This window comes from Balaenoptera ricei, unplaced genomic scaffold (genome assembly GCF_028023285.1).
Source record: "Balaenoptera ricei isolate mBalRic1 unplaced genomic scaffold, mBalRic1.hap2 scaffold_717, whole genome shotgun sequence".
In the NCBI taxonomy this organism is placed as follows: domain Eukaryota; kingdom Metazoa; phylum Chordata; class Mammalia; order Artiodactyla; family Balaenopteridae; genus Balaenoptera; species Balaenoptera ricei.
The window spans coordinates 15,350-29,311 of record NW_026777904.1 but is presented as its reverse complement, the minus strand read 5'-3'; the positions used below and the strand labels follow the sequence as shown (position 1 = coordinate 29,311).

Here is a 13,962-nt window from a genome sequence, read left to right as displayed (position 1 = left end):
TAACAGGTATGTGACATGCCACATCTCTCCCCCCATCTCTGGTGTTTGAGAGCCCCCAGCTCTCTCCCCATCACAGGTATGTGACAACCCCCAGCTGTCTCCGCATCACAGGTGCCCGACAGCCCCCAACTCTCTACCCATCACAGGTATGTGACAGCTCCCAGCTGTCTGGGCATCACAGGTATGTGACAGCCAGCAGGTGTCTCCGCATCACAGGTGTGTAACAGCCCCCAGCTCTCTCCCCATCAGAGGTGTTTGAGAGTCCCCATCACTCTTCCCATCACAGGTGTGTGACCACCCCTCAGCTCTCTCCCCATCACAGGTGTGTGACAGCCCCCAGATGTCTCAGCATTACAGGTATGTGACAGTCCCCTTCTCTCTCACCATAACAGGTGTGTGACAGCCCCCAGCTCCCTCCCCATCACAGGTGAGTGACAGACCCCAGCGCTCTCCCTATCTCAGGTACGTGACAGCCCCCAGGTGTCTACGCATCACAGGTGCCTGACAGCCCCAGCTCTCTCCACATCTCACGTATGTTACTCCAACTGTCTCCACAGCACAGGTATGTAACAGCCACCAGCTGTCTCCGCATCACAGGTATGTGACAACCCCCAGCTCTCACCCATCACAGATGTGTGACAGCCCCCGGCTCTCTCCCCATCACATGTATGTGACAGCCCCGAGCTGTCTCCCCATCACAGGTATGTGACAGCCCCCAGGTATCTCCCCACTACTATTATGTGATAGCTCCTATCCTTCCCCACATCACAGGTATGTGAACAACCACAAGCTCTCTCCACATCACAGGCGTGTGACCGTCCACAGCTGTCTCCGTATCACAGGTGTGTGACAGCCTCCAGCTCTCTCCCCATCACAGGTATGTGACAGTCCCCAACTCTCTCCCCATCACAGGTATGTGAAAGCCCCCAGCTCTCTCCCCATCACAGGTGTTTGACAGTCCCCATCTCTCTCCCCTTCACAGGTATGTGAAAGTCCCCATGTCTCCCCCCATCACAGGTGTGAGACAGGCCCCAGCTCTCTCCCCATCACAGGTGAGTGACAGCCCCCAGCTCTCTCCCCATCTCAGGTATATGACAGCCCCCAGCTGTCTCCGCATCACAGGTGAACGACAGCCCTCAACTCTCTCCCCATCACATGTATGTGACAGCCCCCAGCTGTCTCCGCATCACAGGTATGTGTGAGCCCCCAGCTCTCTCCTCATCACAAGTGTTTGACAGCCCCCTTCTTTATCAGCATTACAGGTATGCGACAGGACCCAGCTGTCTCCGCATCACAGGTATGTGACAGCCATCAGCTGTCTCCGCATCACAGGTATGTGACAGCCCCCAGCTCTCTCCCCATCAAAGGTGTTTGATAGTCCCCATCATTCTCCCCATCACAGGTGTGTGACAGCCCCCAGTTCTCTCCCCATCACAGGTGAGTGACAGCCCCCAACTCTCTCCCCATCACAGGTATGTGACAGCCCCCAGCTCTCTCCCCATCACAGGTGTGTGACAGCCCCTACCTGTCTCAGCATTACAGGTATGTGACAGTCCCCATCCCTTTCCCCATCACAGGTGAGTGACAGCCCCCAGCTCTCTCCCCATCTCAGGTATGTGACAGTCCCCAGCTATCTCCGCATCACAGGTGCCTGACAGCCCCCAACTCTTTCTCCATCACAGGTAAGTGACAGCCCAAAGCTCTCTCGCTATCTCAGATGTGTGACAGCCACTAGCTGTCTGCACATCCCAGGTATGTGACAGCCTCCAGCTCTCTCCCCATCACAGGTATGTGACAGCCCCCATCTCTCTCTCCATCACAGCTGAGTGACAGCCCTCATCTCTCTACCCATCACAGCTGAGTGACAGCCCCCATCTCTCCTCCCATAACAGGTAGGTGACAACCCCCAGCTCTCTACTCATCACAGGTGTGTGAAGCCCCCAGCTCTCTCCCAATCACAGGTGAGTGACAGTACCCAACTCTCTCCCCATCACAGGTATGTGAGAGCCCCCAGCTGTCTCCACCTCACAAGTATGTGTGAGCCCCCAGCTATCTCCCCAATCACAGGTGTTTGACAGTCCCCATCTGTCTCCCCATCATAGGCATGTGAAAGTCCCCAGCTCTCCCCACATAACAGGTGTGTGACAGCCCCCAACTCTCTCCACATCACAGGTGAGTGACAGCCCCCAGCTCTCTCCCCATCACAGGTGTGTGACAGCCCATAGCTGTCTCAGCGACACAGGTATGTGACAGTCCCCATCTCTCTCCCCATCCCAGGTGTGTGACAGCCCCCAGCTCTCTCCACATCACAGGTGAGTGACAGCCCCCAGCTCTCTCCCCATCTCAGGTATCTGACGGCCCCCAGCTGTCTCCGCATCACAGGAGCCTGACAGCCCCCAACTCTCTCCCCATCACAGGTATGTGAAAGCCCCCATTTTCTCCACATCACAGGTATGTGACAGCCACTGGCTCTCTTCCCATCACAGGTGTTTGACAGTCCCCATCTCTCTCACCATCAAAGGTGTGTGACAGCCCCCAGCTCTCTCATCACAGGTGAGTGACAGCCCCCACGTCTCTCCCATCACAGGTGTGTGACTGCCCCCAGCTGTCTCCTCGACACAGGTGCCTGACAGTCCCCACCTTTCTCCCCATCACAGGTATGTGTCAGCCCCCAACTGTCTCCACTTCACAGGTATCTGAAAGACACCAGCTGTCTCCACATCACAGGTATGTGACAGCCCCCAGGTCTCTCCCCATCACAGGTGTTTGACAGTCCCCATCTCTTTCCCCATCACAGGTGTGTGACAGCCCCCAGCGCTCTCCCCATCACAGGTGAGTGACAGCCCCCAGCTCTCTCCCCATCATAGGTATGTGACAGCCGCCAGCTGTCCCCGCATCACAGGTGCCTGACAGCCCCCAACTCTCTCCCCATCACAGGTATGATACAGCCCCCAACTGTCTCCACATCACAGGTATATGACAGCAACCAGCTGTCTCCCCATTATAGGTGACAACCCCCAGCTGTCTCCACATAACAGTTATGTGACAACCCCAAGCTCTCTCCCCATCACAGGTGTGTGACCTTCCCCAGCTGTCTCCATATCACAGGTGCGTGACAACGCCCAGCTCTCTTCCCTTCACAGGTGGGTGACATCACCCAGCTCTCTCCCCATCCCAGGTGAGGGTGAGCCCCCATCTCTCTCCCCATTACAGGTGAGTGACAGCCCCCAGCTCTCTCCCCATCACAGGTGAGTGGCAGCCTCCAGCTCTCTCCCCATCACAGGTATGTGACAACCCCCAGCTGTCTCATCGACACTTGTATGTGACAGTCCCCATCTCTGTCCCCATCAAAGGTGTGTGACAGCCCACAGCTCTCTCCACATCACAGGTGAGTGACAGCCCCCAGCTCTCTCCCCATCTCAGGTATCTGACGGCCCCCAGCTGTCTCCGCATCACAGGAGCCTGACAGCCCCCAACTCTCTCCCCATCACAGGTATGTGACAGCCCCCATTTTCTCCACATCGCAGGTATGTGACAGCCACTAGCTCTCTTCCCATCACAGGTGTTTGACAGTCCCCATCTCTCTCACCATCAGAGGTGTGTGACAGCCCCCAGCTCTCTCCTCATCACAGGTGAGTGACAGCCCCCACCTCTCTCCCATCACTGGTGTGTGACTGCCCCCAGCTGTCTCCTCGACACAGGTGCCTGACAGTCCCAACCTTTCTCCCCATCACAGGTATATGACAGGCCCCAGCTGGCTCCATATCACAGGTATATGACAGCCCCCAGCTGTCTCCCCATTATAGGTGACAGCCCCCAGATGTCTTCACATAAGAGTTATGTGACAACCCCAAGCTCTCTCCCCATCAGAGGTGTGTGACCTTCCCCAGCTGTCTCCATATCAGAAGTGCGTGACAACGGCCAGCTCTCTTGCCTTCACCGGTGGGTGACAGCATCCAGCTCTCTCCCCATTCCAGGTGAGTGAGAGCCCCCATCTCTCTCCCCATTACAGGTGAGTGACAGCCCCCAGCTCTCTCCCCATCACAGGTGAGTGGCAGCCTCCAGCTCTCTCCCCATCACAGGTATGTGACAACCCCCAGCTGTCTCATGGACACATGTATGTGACAGTCCCCATCTCTCTCCCCATCACAGGTGTGTGACAGCCCACAGCTCTCTCCACATCACAGGTGAGTGACAGCCCCCAGCTCTCTCCCCATCTCAGGTATCTGACGGCCCCCAGCTGTCTCCGCATCACAGGAGCCTGACAGCCCCCAACTCTCTCCCCATCACAGGTAGGTGAAAGCCCCCATTTTCTCCACATCACAGGTATGTGACAGCCACTGGCTCTCTTCCCATCACAGGTGTTTGACAGTCCCCATCTCTCTCACCATCAGAGGTGTGTGACAGCCCCCAGCTCTCTCCTCATCACAGGTGAGTGACAGCCCCCACGTCTCTCCCATCACAGGTGTGTGACTGCCCCCAGCTGTCTCCTCGACACAGGTGCCTGACAGTCCCCACCTTTCTCCCCATCACAGGTATGTGTGAGCCCCCAACTGTCTCCACTTCACAGGTATCTGAAAGACACCAGCTGTCTCCACATCACAGGTATGTGACAGCCCCCAGGTCTCTCCCCATCACAGGTGTTTGACAGTCCCCATCTCTTTCCCCATCACAGGTGTGTGACAGCCCCCAGCGCTCTCCCCATCACAGGTGAGTGACAGCCCCCAGCTCTCTCCCCATCATAGGTATGTGACAGCCGCCAGCTGTCTCCGCATCACAGGTGCCTGACAGCCCCCAACTCTCTCCCCATCACAGGTATATGACAGCAACCAGCTGTCTCCCCATTATAGGTGACAACCCCCAGCTGTCTCCACATAAGTTATGTGACAACCCCAAGCTCTCTCCCCATCACAGGTGTGTGACCTTCCCCAGCTGTCTCCATATCACAGGTGCGTGACAACGCCCAGCTCTCTTCCCTTCACAGGTGGGTGACATCACCCAGCTCTCTCCCCATCCCAGGTGAGGGAGAGCCCCCATCTCTCTCCCCATTACAGGTGAGTGACAGCCCCCAGCTCTCTCCCCATCACAGGTGAGTGGCAGCCTCCAGCTCTCTCCCCATCACAGGTATGTGACAACCCCCAGCTGTCTCATCGACACATGTATGTGACAGTCCCCATCTCTGTCCCCATCAAAGGTGTGTGACAGCCCACAGCTCTCTCCACATCACAGGTGAGTGACAGCCCCCAGCTCTCTCCCCATCTCAGGTATCTGACGGCCCCCAGCTGTCTCCGCATCACAGGAGCCTGACAGCCCCCAACTCTCTCCCCATCACAGGTATGTGACAGCCCCCATTTTCTCCACATCGCAGGTATGTGACAGCCACTAGCTCTCTTCCCATCACAGGTGTTTGACAGTCCCCATCTCTCTCACCATCAGAGGTGTGTGACAGCCCCCAGCTCTCTCCTCATTACAGGTGAGTGACAGCCCCCACCTCTCTCCTATCACTGGTGTGTGACTGCCCCCAGCTGTCTCCTCGTCACAGGTGCCTGACAGTCCCCACCTTTCTCCCCATCACAGGTATGTGTGAGCCCCCAACTGTCTCCACTTCACAGGTATCTGAAAGACACCAGCTGTCTCCACATCACAGGTATGTGACAGCCCCCAGGTCTCTCCCCATCACAGGTGTTTGACAGTCCCCATCTCTTTCCCCATCACAGGTGAGTGACAGCCCCCAGCTCTCTACCCATCACAGGTGCCCGACAGCCCCCAACTCTCTCCCCATCGCAGGTATATGATAGGCCCCAGCTGTCTCCACATCACAGGTATGTGACAGCCCACTGCTGTCTCCCCATTATAGGTGACAGCACCCAGCTGTCTCCACATAACAGTTATGTGACAACCCCAAGCTCTCTTCCCATCACAGGTGTGTGACCTTCCCCAGCTGTCTCCATATCACAGGTGCGTGACAACGCCCAGCTCTCTTCCTTTCACAGGTGGGTGACAGAACCCAGCTCTCTCCCCATCACAGGTGAGTGAGAGACCCCATCTCTCTCCCCATTACAGGTGAGTGACAGCCCCAAGCTCTCTCCCATCACAGGTGAGTGGCAGCCTCCACCTCTCTCCCCACCACAGGTATGTGACAGACCCCAGCTGTCTCAGCGACACAGGTATGTGACATTCCCGATCTCTCTCCCCATCACAGGTGTGTGACAGCCCCCAGCTCTCTCCACATCACAGGTGAGTGACAGGCCCCAGCTCTCTCCCCATCACAGGTATCTGACAGCCCCCCGCTGTCTCCACATCACACAGCAGACTGACAGCCCCCAACTCTCTCCCCATCACAGGTATGTGACAGCCCCCATTGTCTCCACATCACAGGTATGTGACAACCCCTAGCTTTCTCCCCATATCAGTTATGTGACAGCCCCCACCTGTCTCCACATCACAGGTATGTGACAGCCCCCAGGTCTCTCCCCATCACAGGTGTTTGACAATCCCCATCTCCTTCCCCATCACAGGTGTGTTACAGCCCCCACCTGTCTCCACATCACAGGTATGTGACAGCCCCCAGGTCTCTCCCCATCACAGGTGTTTGCCAATCCCCATCTCCTTCCCCATCACAGGTATGTGACAGCCCCCAGACGTCTCCACATCACAGGTATGTTACTGCCCCCAACTGTCTCCCCATCACAGGTATGTGACAGCCCCCAGCTGTCTTCCCATCACAGGGGTGTGACAGCCCCCAGCTCTCTCCCTATCACAGGTGTGTGACAGCCCCCCTTCTCTTCTGGCCACCACTCCCCCATTTGGCCACAGCCTCCTCCTTCCCGATGCCCCACAAATTCCTCACATCTATTCACTTTACCCTGGGACCCAAACTTCCCCAATGTAAGGCATAGTCACAGCCAAGCCTTGTTCTCGAGAACAGAGGGTTCGCTGGGCTGCTAAGCTCCGTGCTCTTCTACAGAACATATCTTCCATGGATTCTGTCTCTACATGGCTTTGTGTCCTTGATCCTGTCACTAGATCCCTTAGGATCTCAGACCGCTGTCCTACAAAACTAGACCAAACCCAATGGCCTCTAAAGCCCCTTCTATTTCTGAGACCATGATTCTGTGTTTTCTCCACAGTAGTCTCCCCCGGTCCTCTCTGTGACACTTTTGTGTACCGTGTGAAGGTTCAGGGTCATACAGGTGTTCTCTTGTTCCTCCCTCTGCATCTTCAGGTGAGGCCACACACCTGTGTCTTGTCGACACCTCCCCCGAAAGGTTTCCCTGTCTTTGTCCTCTCCTATATGAAGGTCATGAATGAATCACCAATCCCCAAATTCCCTGGCAAATGCCGGTGCTATCAGACAGAGCCTGTGAAAACAGCCTAAATCAAGCCTGTGCTTTGCAGAAGAGATTTCCGACTTAACCATGCAGATTGCGGAAATGAGCAAGAATCTTCAGGAATTGGAGAAGACCAGGAAGCAAGTGCAGCAAGAAAAGTCAGACCTCCAGGCTGCCCTGGAAGAGGTGGAGGCACGTGTCTGAGATGTGAAGGAGGGCGGGGCGCTGAGGAAGGGGACTAGACCACCCCCAGGGGCCCTTCCTGCAGGAGGCACTGGGGCTCCAATGGGAAGAATCCAGCCCCACCCCCACCCTGGGGGGGACCAGCTGCTCTCTGCTGCCTCGCCTCATGAGTGTTCTCTAGTCCATCGTATTTCTCCTATTGAATAAATAAACTTGTTCATTATGTCCTCAACGTCTTCCTCTCAGAAAGCAAGAACTCAATCACCAAACATCCTGAGAGCCAGCTCAGAATCCCTTAGTTTTAACAGAGAGTTATACAAGGTCATCTTTGGCTGCTGGGAATTCTGTGTGGTCCAAAGAGTGCAGGATCCTGATGCTATCGCCAGCTGTGGCCAGTGAGGGGCGGATGCTTAAGAGGGTCTAGGGAAATTTGCCCTATGCAGGATAACAGGAGAGCAATTCCTCGTCTTTCTCTGTCTTTCTTGAGCAGAGGTTGGCTCCTGACTTATGGTCACTATTTAAAAAGACACAGTAATCAAAATTTTTACTAATTGAAAACGATGCTCTGTCCTTCTCAAGACATAAGATTGTTAACAACAAAGCTTCAGTTCTAGTTTCATTACTAGTAACAATTTGGGAGCAAACTGTTTGACCTTTTTGAGTACTGTTCTATTTATTTGTAAAATGAGCCTAATAATACCCTTTTTATCCTAATGGGGATGAAAAACCTCATTCAAGAAAAGGTGGCTGCCCCCGGCAATCCCAATCACTCCTTTACTTTTATCAGGGTTCCTTGAAGCGTGAAGAGGGCAAGATTTTGCGTGTCCAGCTAGAGTTGAACCAGCTGAAATCTGAGCTTGACCACAAGATCACTGAGAAGGAAGAAGAAATCGAGCAGCTGAAAAGAAACAGCCAGCGGGCAGCAAAGGCCATGCAAAGCGTGCTGGATGCTGAGATCTGGAGCCGGAATGTTGCTCTGAGGCTGAAGAAGAAGATGGAGAGAGACCTCAGTGAGATGGAGATTCAGCTGGGCCACTCCAACCGCCAGGTGGCAGAGACCCAGAAATACCTGTGCTCAGTCCAGAGCCAGCTCAAGGTGAGTGCACGGCCCCTGGAGGACCTGGCGGGACCTCAGCCTGCCCTGGGCTCCGGTCTCACCACTGGTTTCTCGTGAACGACTCCCAGTTGCATCTGGATGACACCCTGAGGAGCAGCGAGGACCTCAAGGAGCAGCTGGCCCTCGTGGAGCACAGGAATGGCCTCTCGCTGGATGAGCAGGAGGAGAGGAAGGTGGCCCTGGCGCGGACGGAGCGCACCCGCAAGCTGGAGGAGCACGAGCTGCTGGAGGCCAGCGACCGCGTGCAGCTCCTTCACTCCCACGTGTGTCCGTCCTCACTCCACTCTGGGTCCACCCTGGAGGCAGGCAGGACCCAGGCTTGATGGAGAGGAGTTCCCACCGCTCCTTCCAGGCTAGTGGTCAAGACAAACTTTCATTAGGCCTAGTTCTTGGAATAACTTGGTCTCTAGATGGACAGATTGCTGAGCTTTCTTTTATCTGAAGATAAAAGATCATGGGGAAATCAGAGCAAGGCATGACAAATTATTGCATAAAAGGGCTGGAAAAGGCTTCACAGAGGCAGTAACATTTAAGCTGCAAGCTTAGAAAATTAGGATTGTCTTTTGAAATAATTACTTTTAGGAAAGTTCAAGAATTCCTTGTTTCATTTCTTATTTTTTTGGACCACACCACATGGCATACAGGATCTTAGTTCCCCAACCAGAGATCGAACCCACGCCCTGCGCAGTGGAAACACAAAGCCCTAATCACTGGACTGCCAGGGAATTCCCCCAAAATTCCTTGCTTTAAAAACTATTTTTTGAATTAGCCAAAAAACTAGAAAAATACCAACCATATTGTTAGCATTTTGGGATCTCCTATTCTAGGCTCTTGTTTCTATACATAAATATGATATTTTTTGTAAACGTGATCAATCCTTTTGCAACTTTTTTTCATTTAACAACGTCTTGTGAACATATTTCTATATTTTAAAACAGTTTTCTATGATACAGTTTTTTAATGGCAGAAAAGCAGTCCATTTTAGTTGTGTATTATGGCACATTTATTTAATCAGTCTTCTACGGTTGGATATTTTTAGACTGTTCCCAATAAAAATTTTTATGATTAGAAGATTGTATGACTAACTTCTTCATAACTAAATTTTCACATATATCCATGATTACTATTTCCTTCATATTCCTAAAAGTAAGTAAATTCCTGGAAGTATATATTCATGGTCAAAACAGCAAAGACATTTATGATATGTTGTAAATTGGTCTTTAACAAAGTTGTCCCAATTTTTACTCCCATGGGGAAAATAAGTGAGAGTGCTTAGCTATTATTTTTTTTAATCTTCACCGATTTTATGGTTGAAAATGCCTCATTTTAAAAATTCTTATTTCTTTGATTACTAATGAGGTGGAACATTTTGTCGTATTTGTTGGCTATTTGTATTTCTTCTGGTGTGTCTTAGCTATTTGTACTTTTGCCCTTTTTTCTTAATGATTTGTCTTTTTTACATATTAAGGAAGGAACTATTTTTTCAGTAATGCACATTGCAAATGTTTCCTCGTTTGTCATCATCCTAACAACTCTGTACAATGTTTTTTTTTTGTTTTGTTTTGTTTTTTAAAGATTTATTTACTTATTTATTTATTTATTTATGGCTGTGTTGGGTCTCTGTTTCTGTGCGAGGGCTTTCCCTAGTTGCGGCAAGTGGGGGCCACTCTTCATCGCGGTGCGCGGGCCTCTCACTATCGCGGCCTCTCTTGTTGCGGAGCACAGGCTCCAGACGCGCAGGCTCAGCAGTTGTGGTTCACGGGCCCAGCCGCTCCGCGGCATGTGGGATCTTCCCAGGCCAGGGCTCGAACCCGTGTCCCCTGCATTGGCAGGCAGACTCTCAACCACTGCGCCACCAGGGAAGCCCTGTACAATGTTTTGATCATGAGAGTTATTTTTCATTTCACATAGTTACGTCAACCATTTCCTTGTTCCAGCACCTTTAACTAAATAATTTATCCTTCCTCAAATATTTAAATGTCCACATTTATCATTTACTCAATTCTTTTATGTACAATTCTCGGGCCTGTTTTGGGATATCTGTCTATCAAAAATGAAAGTCTCTTTAATTTTTTTTCACCTGTGTGAAAAATAAGAAATGGAACGTTCTCGAGCTTGACTTCTTTCCCCACCCAACCCTCTCCCTTCCAATCGTTGTAAGTGTCCAAATGTAGCCCGAACCTCTTATCTAATTTTTCTTGTAGAACACGTGCCTGATAAATACCAAGAAAAAACTGGAAGCTGACATAGCCCAATGCCAGGCAGAGGTGGAGAAGTCTATCCAGGAGTCCAAAAATGCAGAGAAGGCCAAGAAGGATGTCATGGATGTGCGCTCCATTCTTTCTTATCAGAGATGCTGTCTGGAGATAAGAAAGGGGCTTCTACGCCGCCCCTTTGGGACCTGCAAGTAGGTTTCCTCTCCTCACCCCTGCATTCAGTCAGTGGTGGCTTCCCGGAGAGACGGAAGGAGACGGAGCCTCAGCAGAGGCAAAGTGGGAGGGGAACCATGCAGCATCAGCTGTGGCTGCGGCAAGGAGGAAAGCATCAGCGTGCCTAGTACCAGCCTCACAGCACCCTCCGTGTGCCCGCATAGGAGGGGTGGGTGGCCCACTGCTGCCTCTTGTGAACTTAACCAGGCGGCCATGATGGCCGAGGAGCTGACAGAGAAGGAGCAGGACACCAGCGCCCACCTGGAGCGGATGAAGAAGAACCTGGAGCAGACGGTGAAGGACCTGAAGCACCGCCTGGACGAGGCTGAGCAGCTGGCCCTGAAGGGTGGCAAGAAGCACATCCAGAAGCTGGAGGCCAGGGTGGGTCTCTCAATCTCTCTGAATCCGGAAAGTGAAAACGGCACTCCCCGATCCTTCTCTCTTCTTGTATATTGACTCCCGTCCTTATCCTGTGGCTGGGGACAGCCACCCAATATCGTCAGTAGGTCCTGAGGTAATTAACATCCCCCAAAACTGACTATATAAGTATCTTTCTTGATTGTAGGTACGTGAGCTTGAAGGAGAGGTAGGTTGAAAGTGAGCAGAAACGTAATGCTGAGGCTGTTAAAGGTTTGCGGAAACACGAGAGAAGAGTAAAGGAACTCACCTACCAGGTAAGGGGAAGAGCTTTCTAGAATATCCAGACTTCCTGCACAAAGGGAAATTGAAAACCTGGTGACTATGTGGTACTCACAAATAGCTACATGTTAACTCGATATACATAAGGGGCAAATGACACAATTACCTATCACAGACCCTTTCCTAAGCTAGGAAAATCAGGAAGGCCTTTAGAAAATCGTGTAAGTGAGGAAAGAATACAGGTTTCAAAGACAGATAAACTGGTATTAGTCCTAGTCTGGCCTCTTACTTTTTAAACTCGGATAGGTTACCTAACACTCTCAACCTTAATTCATCACCTGTAAAATAGAATAAAAACATCTACTCACCAGAGTAGGCAGGTAAGGATTAGAGACGTGTATAACTCTCCAATATAGTGCCTGCGCACAGTGGACATTTAACAAGAGTGGCTACTGTTAATACTATGAAGGAAGCCTCAGAGTTGACCACATTTACCCCAGGCCCACCTGCCATCATATCAAAGTGATTTACTTCACCACCTGTAGTGGGTTGATTTTGTTGGATTCAATGCAGACCATTTTTTTCAAACTTCCAGACTGAGGAAGACCGCAAGAATGTTCTCAGGCTGCAAGACCTGGTAGATAAATTACAGGCAAAGGTGAAATCATACAAGAGACAAGCTGAGGAGGCTGTAAGTATCTTTAAGCCCTTGAGGGAAGAAGGAAACTTCGTTGGGGGTAGAAAGTATATTAAGAGAATGTGTTAATGAGAAAGAAAGAGACCAAGTAAGAATATGTCATTCTTATTTTAAGAGAGAGGATATAAATATGAATTTACCCCCAAATCCTAATTATAGAATAAGACCTCAAGACGAGATATTTTTATTATTAAGCAATTTGTAGGGGTTGGGGGAAAAAAAGAAAATTCCAAATAACCCACCTTACTTGATAGCTGCAAAGAATATCCAGCAGAAAATCTAACACCATGATAAATATTCCTCTCCCTCTAGAAATGCACAAAATCAATTGTCCCCAAAAGCCAAACAGAAATCTTTTACCCCAGCTGACTCCTTCCCTCACTACCACTGTCATCAGCAGGGACTTATCCCTGCACATTCGCTGTAGCAAATTAGGATGTGTTGGAAGATTCTCCAGCTTCACTTTTCCTGGTTGTTCCCCACTCTTCCAGACACAATGTAGTGGGTAAGAGGTAAGAAAAGGGAACACGAAAGGGAGAGGCACAAATGGTAGTAAGTGCAACCAACAAAGGGCATACTTTCTTCCTATCCCCATCCCCCCACCCGCAGCGTCTCTGTATACCAGAGTCAAAATATATGGCAAAAACACTTCAACTGGGATTTTCCCAAAGTTAGAATTTGACCTTACATTTACTGTCTAACCTCTGTGAGCGAGCGCACGTGGGTCTCTTCCTCCTTTCCACTCAGTCCATACATCGTAACTAGACTTCACGTATACATGGGTTTGACATAATGAGCTCGTCTCTTCCATTTCAAAACTATTTCTTCTTTCATTCTTTAGAGTAAAAAATGTAACTGAAGTTACAAGTTCTGTCTGGATTTGAAATCCGATATGACAAACAAACCGTAAGGAGGAAATATCTGAGTTGAGGAAATAATCCTGTTTGTGACAAGTGCAATGAGAACCACAAAGTCTAACTCTCACAACTTTATTCTTAGGAGGAACAATCCAATGCTAATCTTGCCAAATTCCGCAAGCTCCAGCACGAGCTGGAGGAGGCCGAGGAAGAGGCTGACATTGCCGAGTCCCAGGTCAACAAGCTGCGGGTGAAGAGCCGGGAGATTCACACACAAGTCAGTGCAGAGTGAACACATCTGCCTGATGCTGCCAAGGGGCTGAAGAAATGCACAAAACGTGCTATTTTGGGTCACTTGCTTTGTGATGTTTTTCTCTTCATGTTGAATAAATAAAAACTACAGTGAACTGATAAACTGAACCAGACTCATTTACTTCCAAAATTACTTATTCTCAAACACAGTTCTCACCTAGCTATTATTATTCTAACATTATATATGGCTTTGTGGAACATTCAATATCTGTACCTCCCTCACCACCCCGCATCCCCTTTCCCATCTCCAGCTCCACCACACACACACACTATTATCTTTTACTGGACTTAATTTTATTAAGTCTCTCTAGACTGTTACAACTGACTAAGGAAACCACTCACTGAGGTTACGCCTTCAGACAGGACACACTCATGCACCCACTCCGCAGGTGGTTAC

General features: G+C 50.7%; 1 protein-coding gene across 1 annotated transcript in view; it reads left to right on the top strand.

Moving 5' to 3' along the window:
* The window catches only part of LOC132358943 (myosin-8-like), a 31,803-nt gene extending 18,223 nt beyond the window's left edge, over positions 1–13,580 (top strand). The window contains 9 exon segments of the mRNA XM_059912174.1: positions 7,399–7,523; positions 8,302–8,610; positions 8,691–8,894; positions 10,836–10,958; positions 11,268–11,441; positions 11,626–11,649; positions 11,651–11,734; positions 12,295–12,390; positions 13,396–13,580. Coding sequence (XP_059768157.1) covers positions 7,399–7,523; positions 8,302–8,610; positions 8,691–8,894; positions 10,836–10,958; positions 11,268–11,441; positions 11,626–11,649; positions 11,651–11,734; positions 12,295–12,390; positions 13,396–13,545 — 1,289 coding nt within the window. The 3' untranslated portion in view covers positions 13,546–13,580.
* Positions 13,581–13,962: the final 382 nt, after the last annotated feature.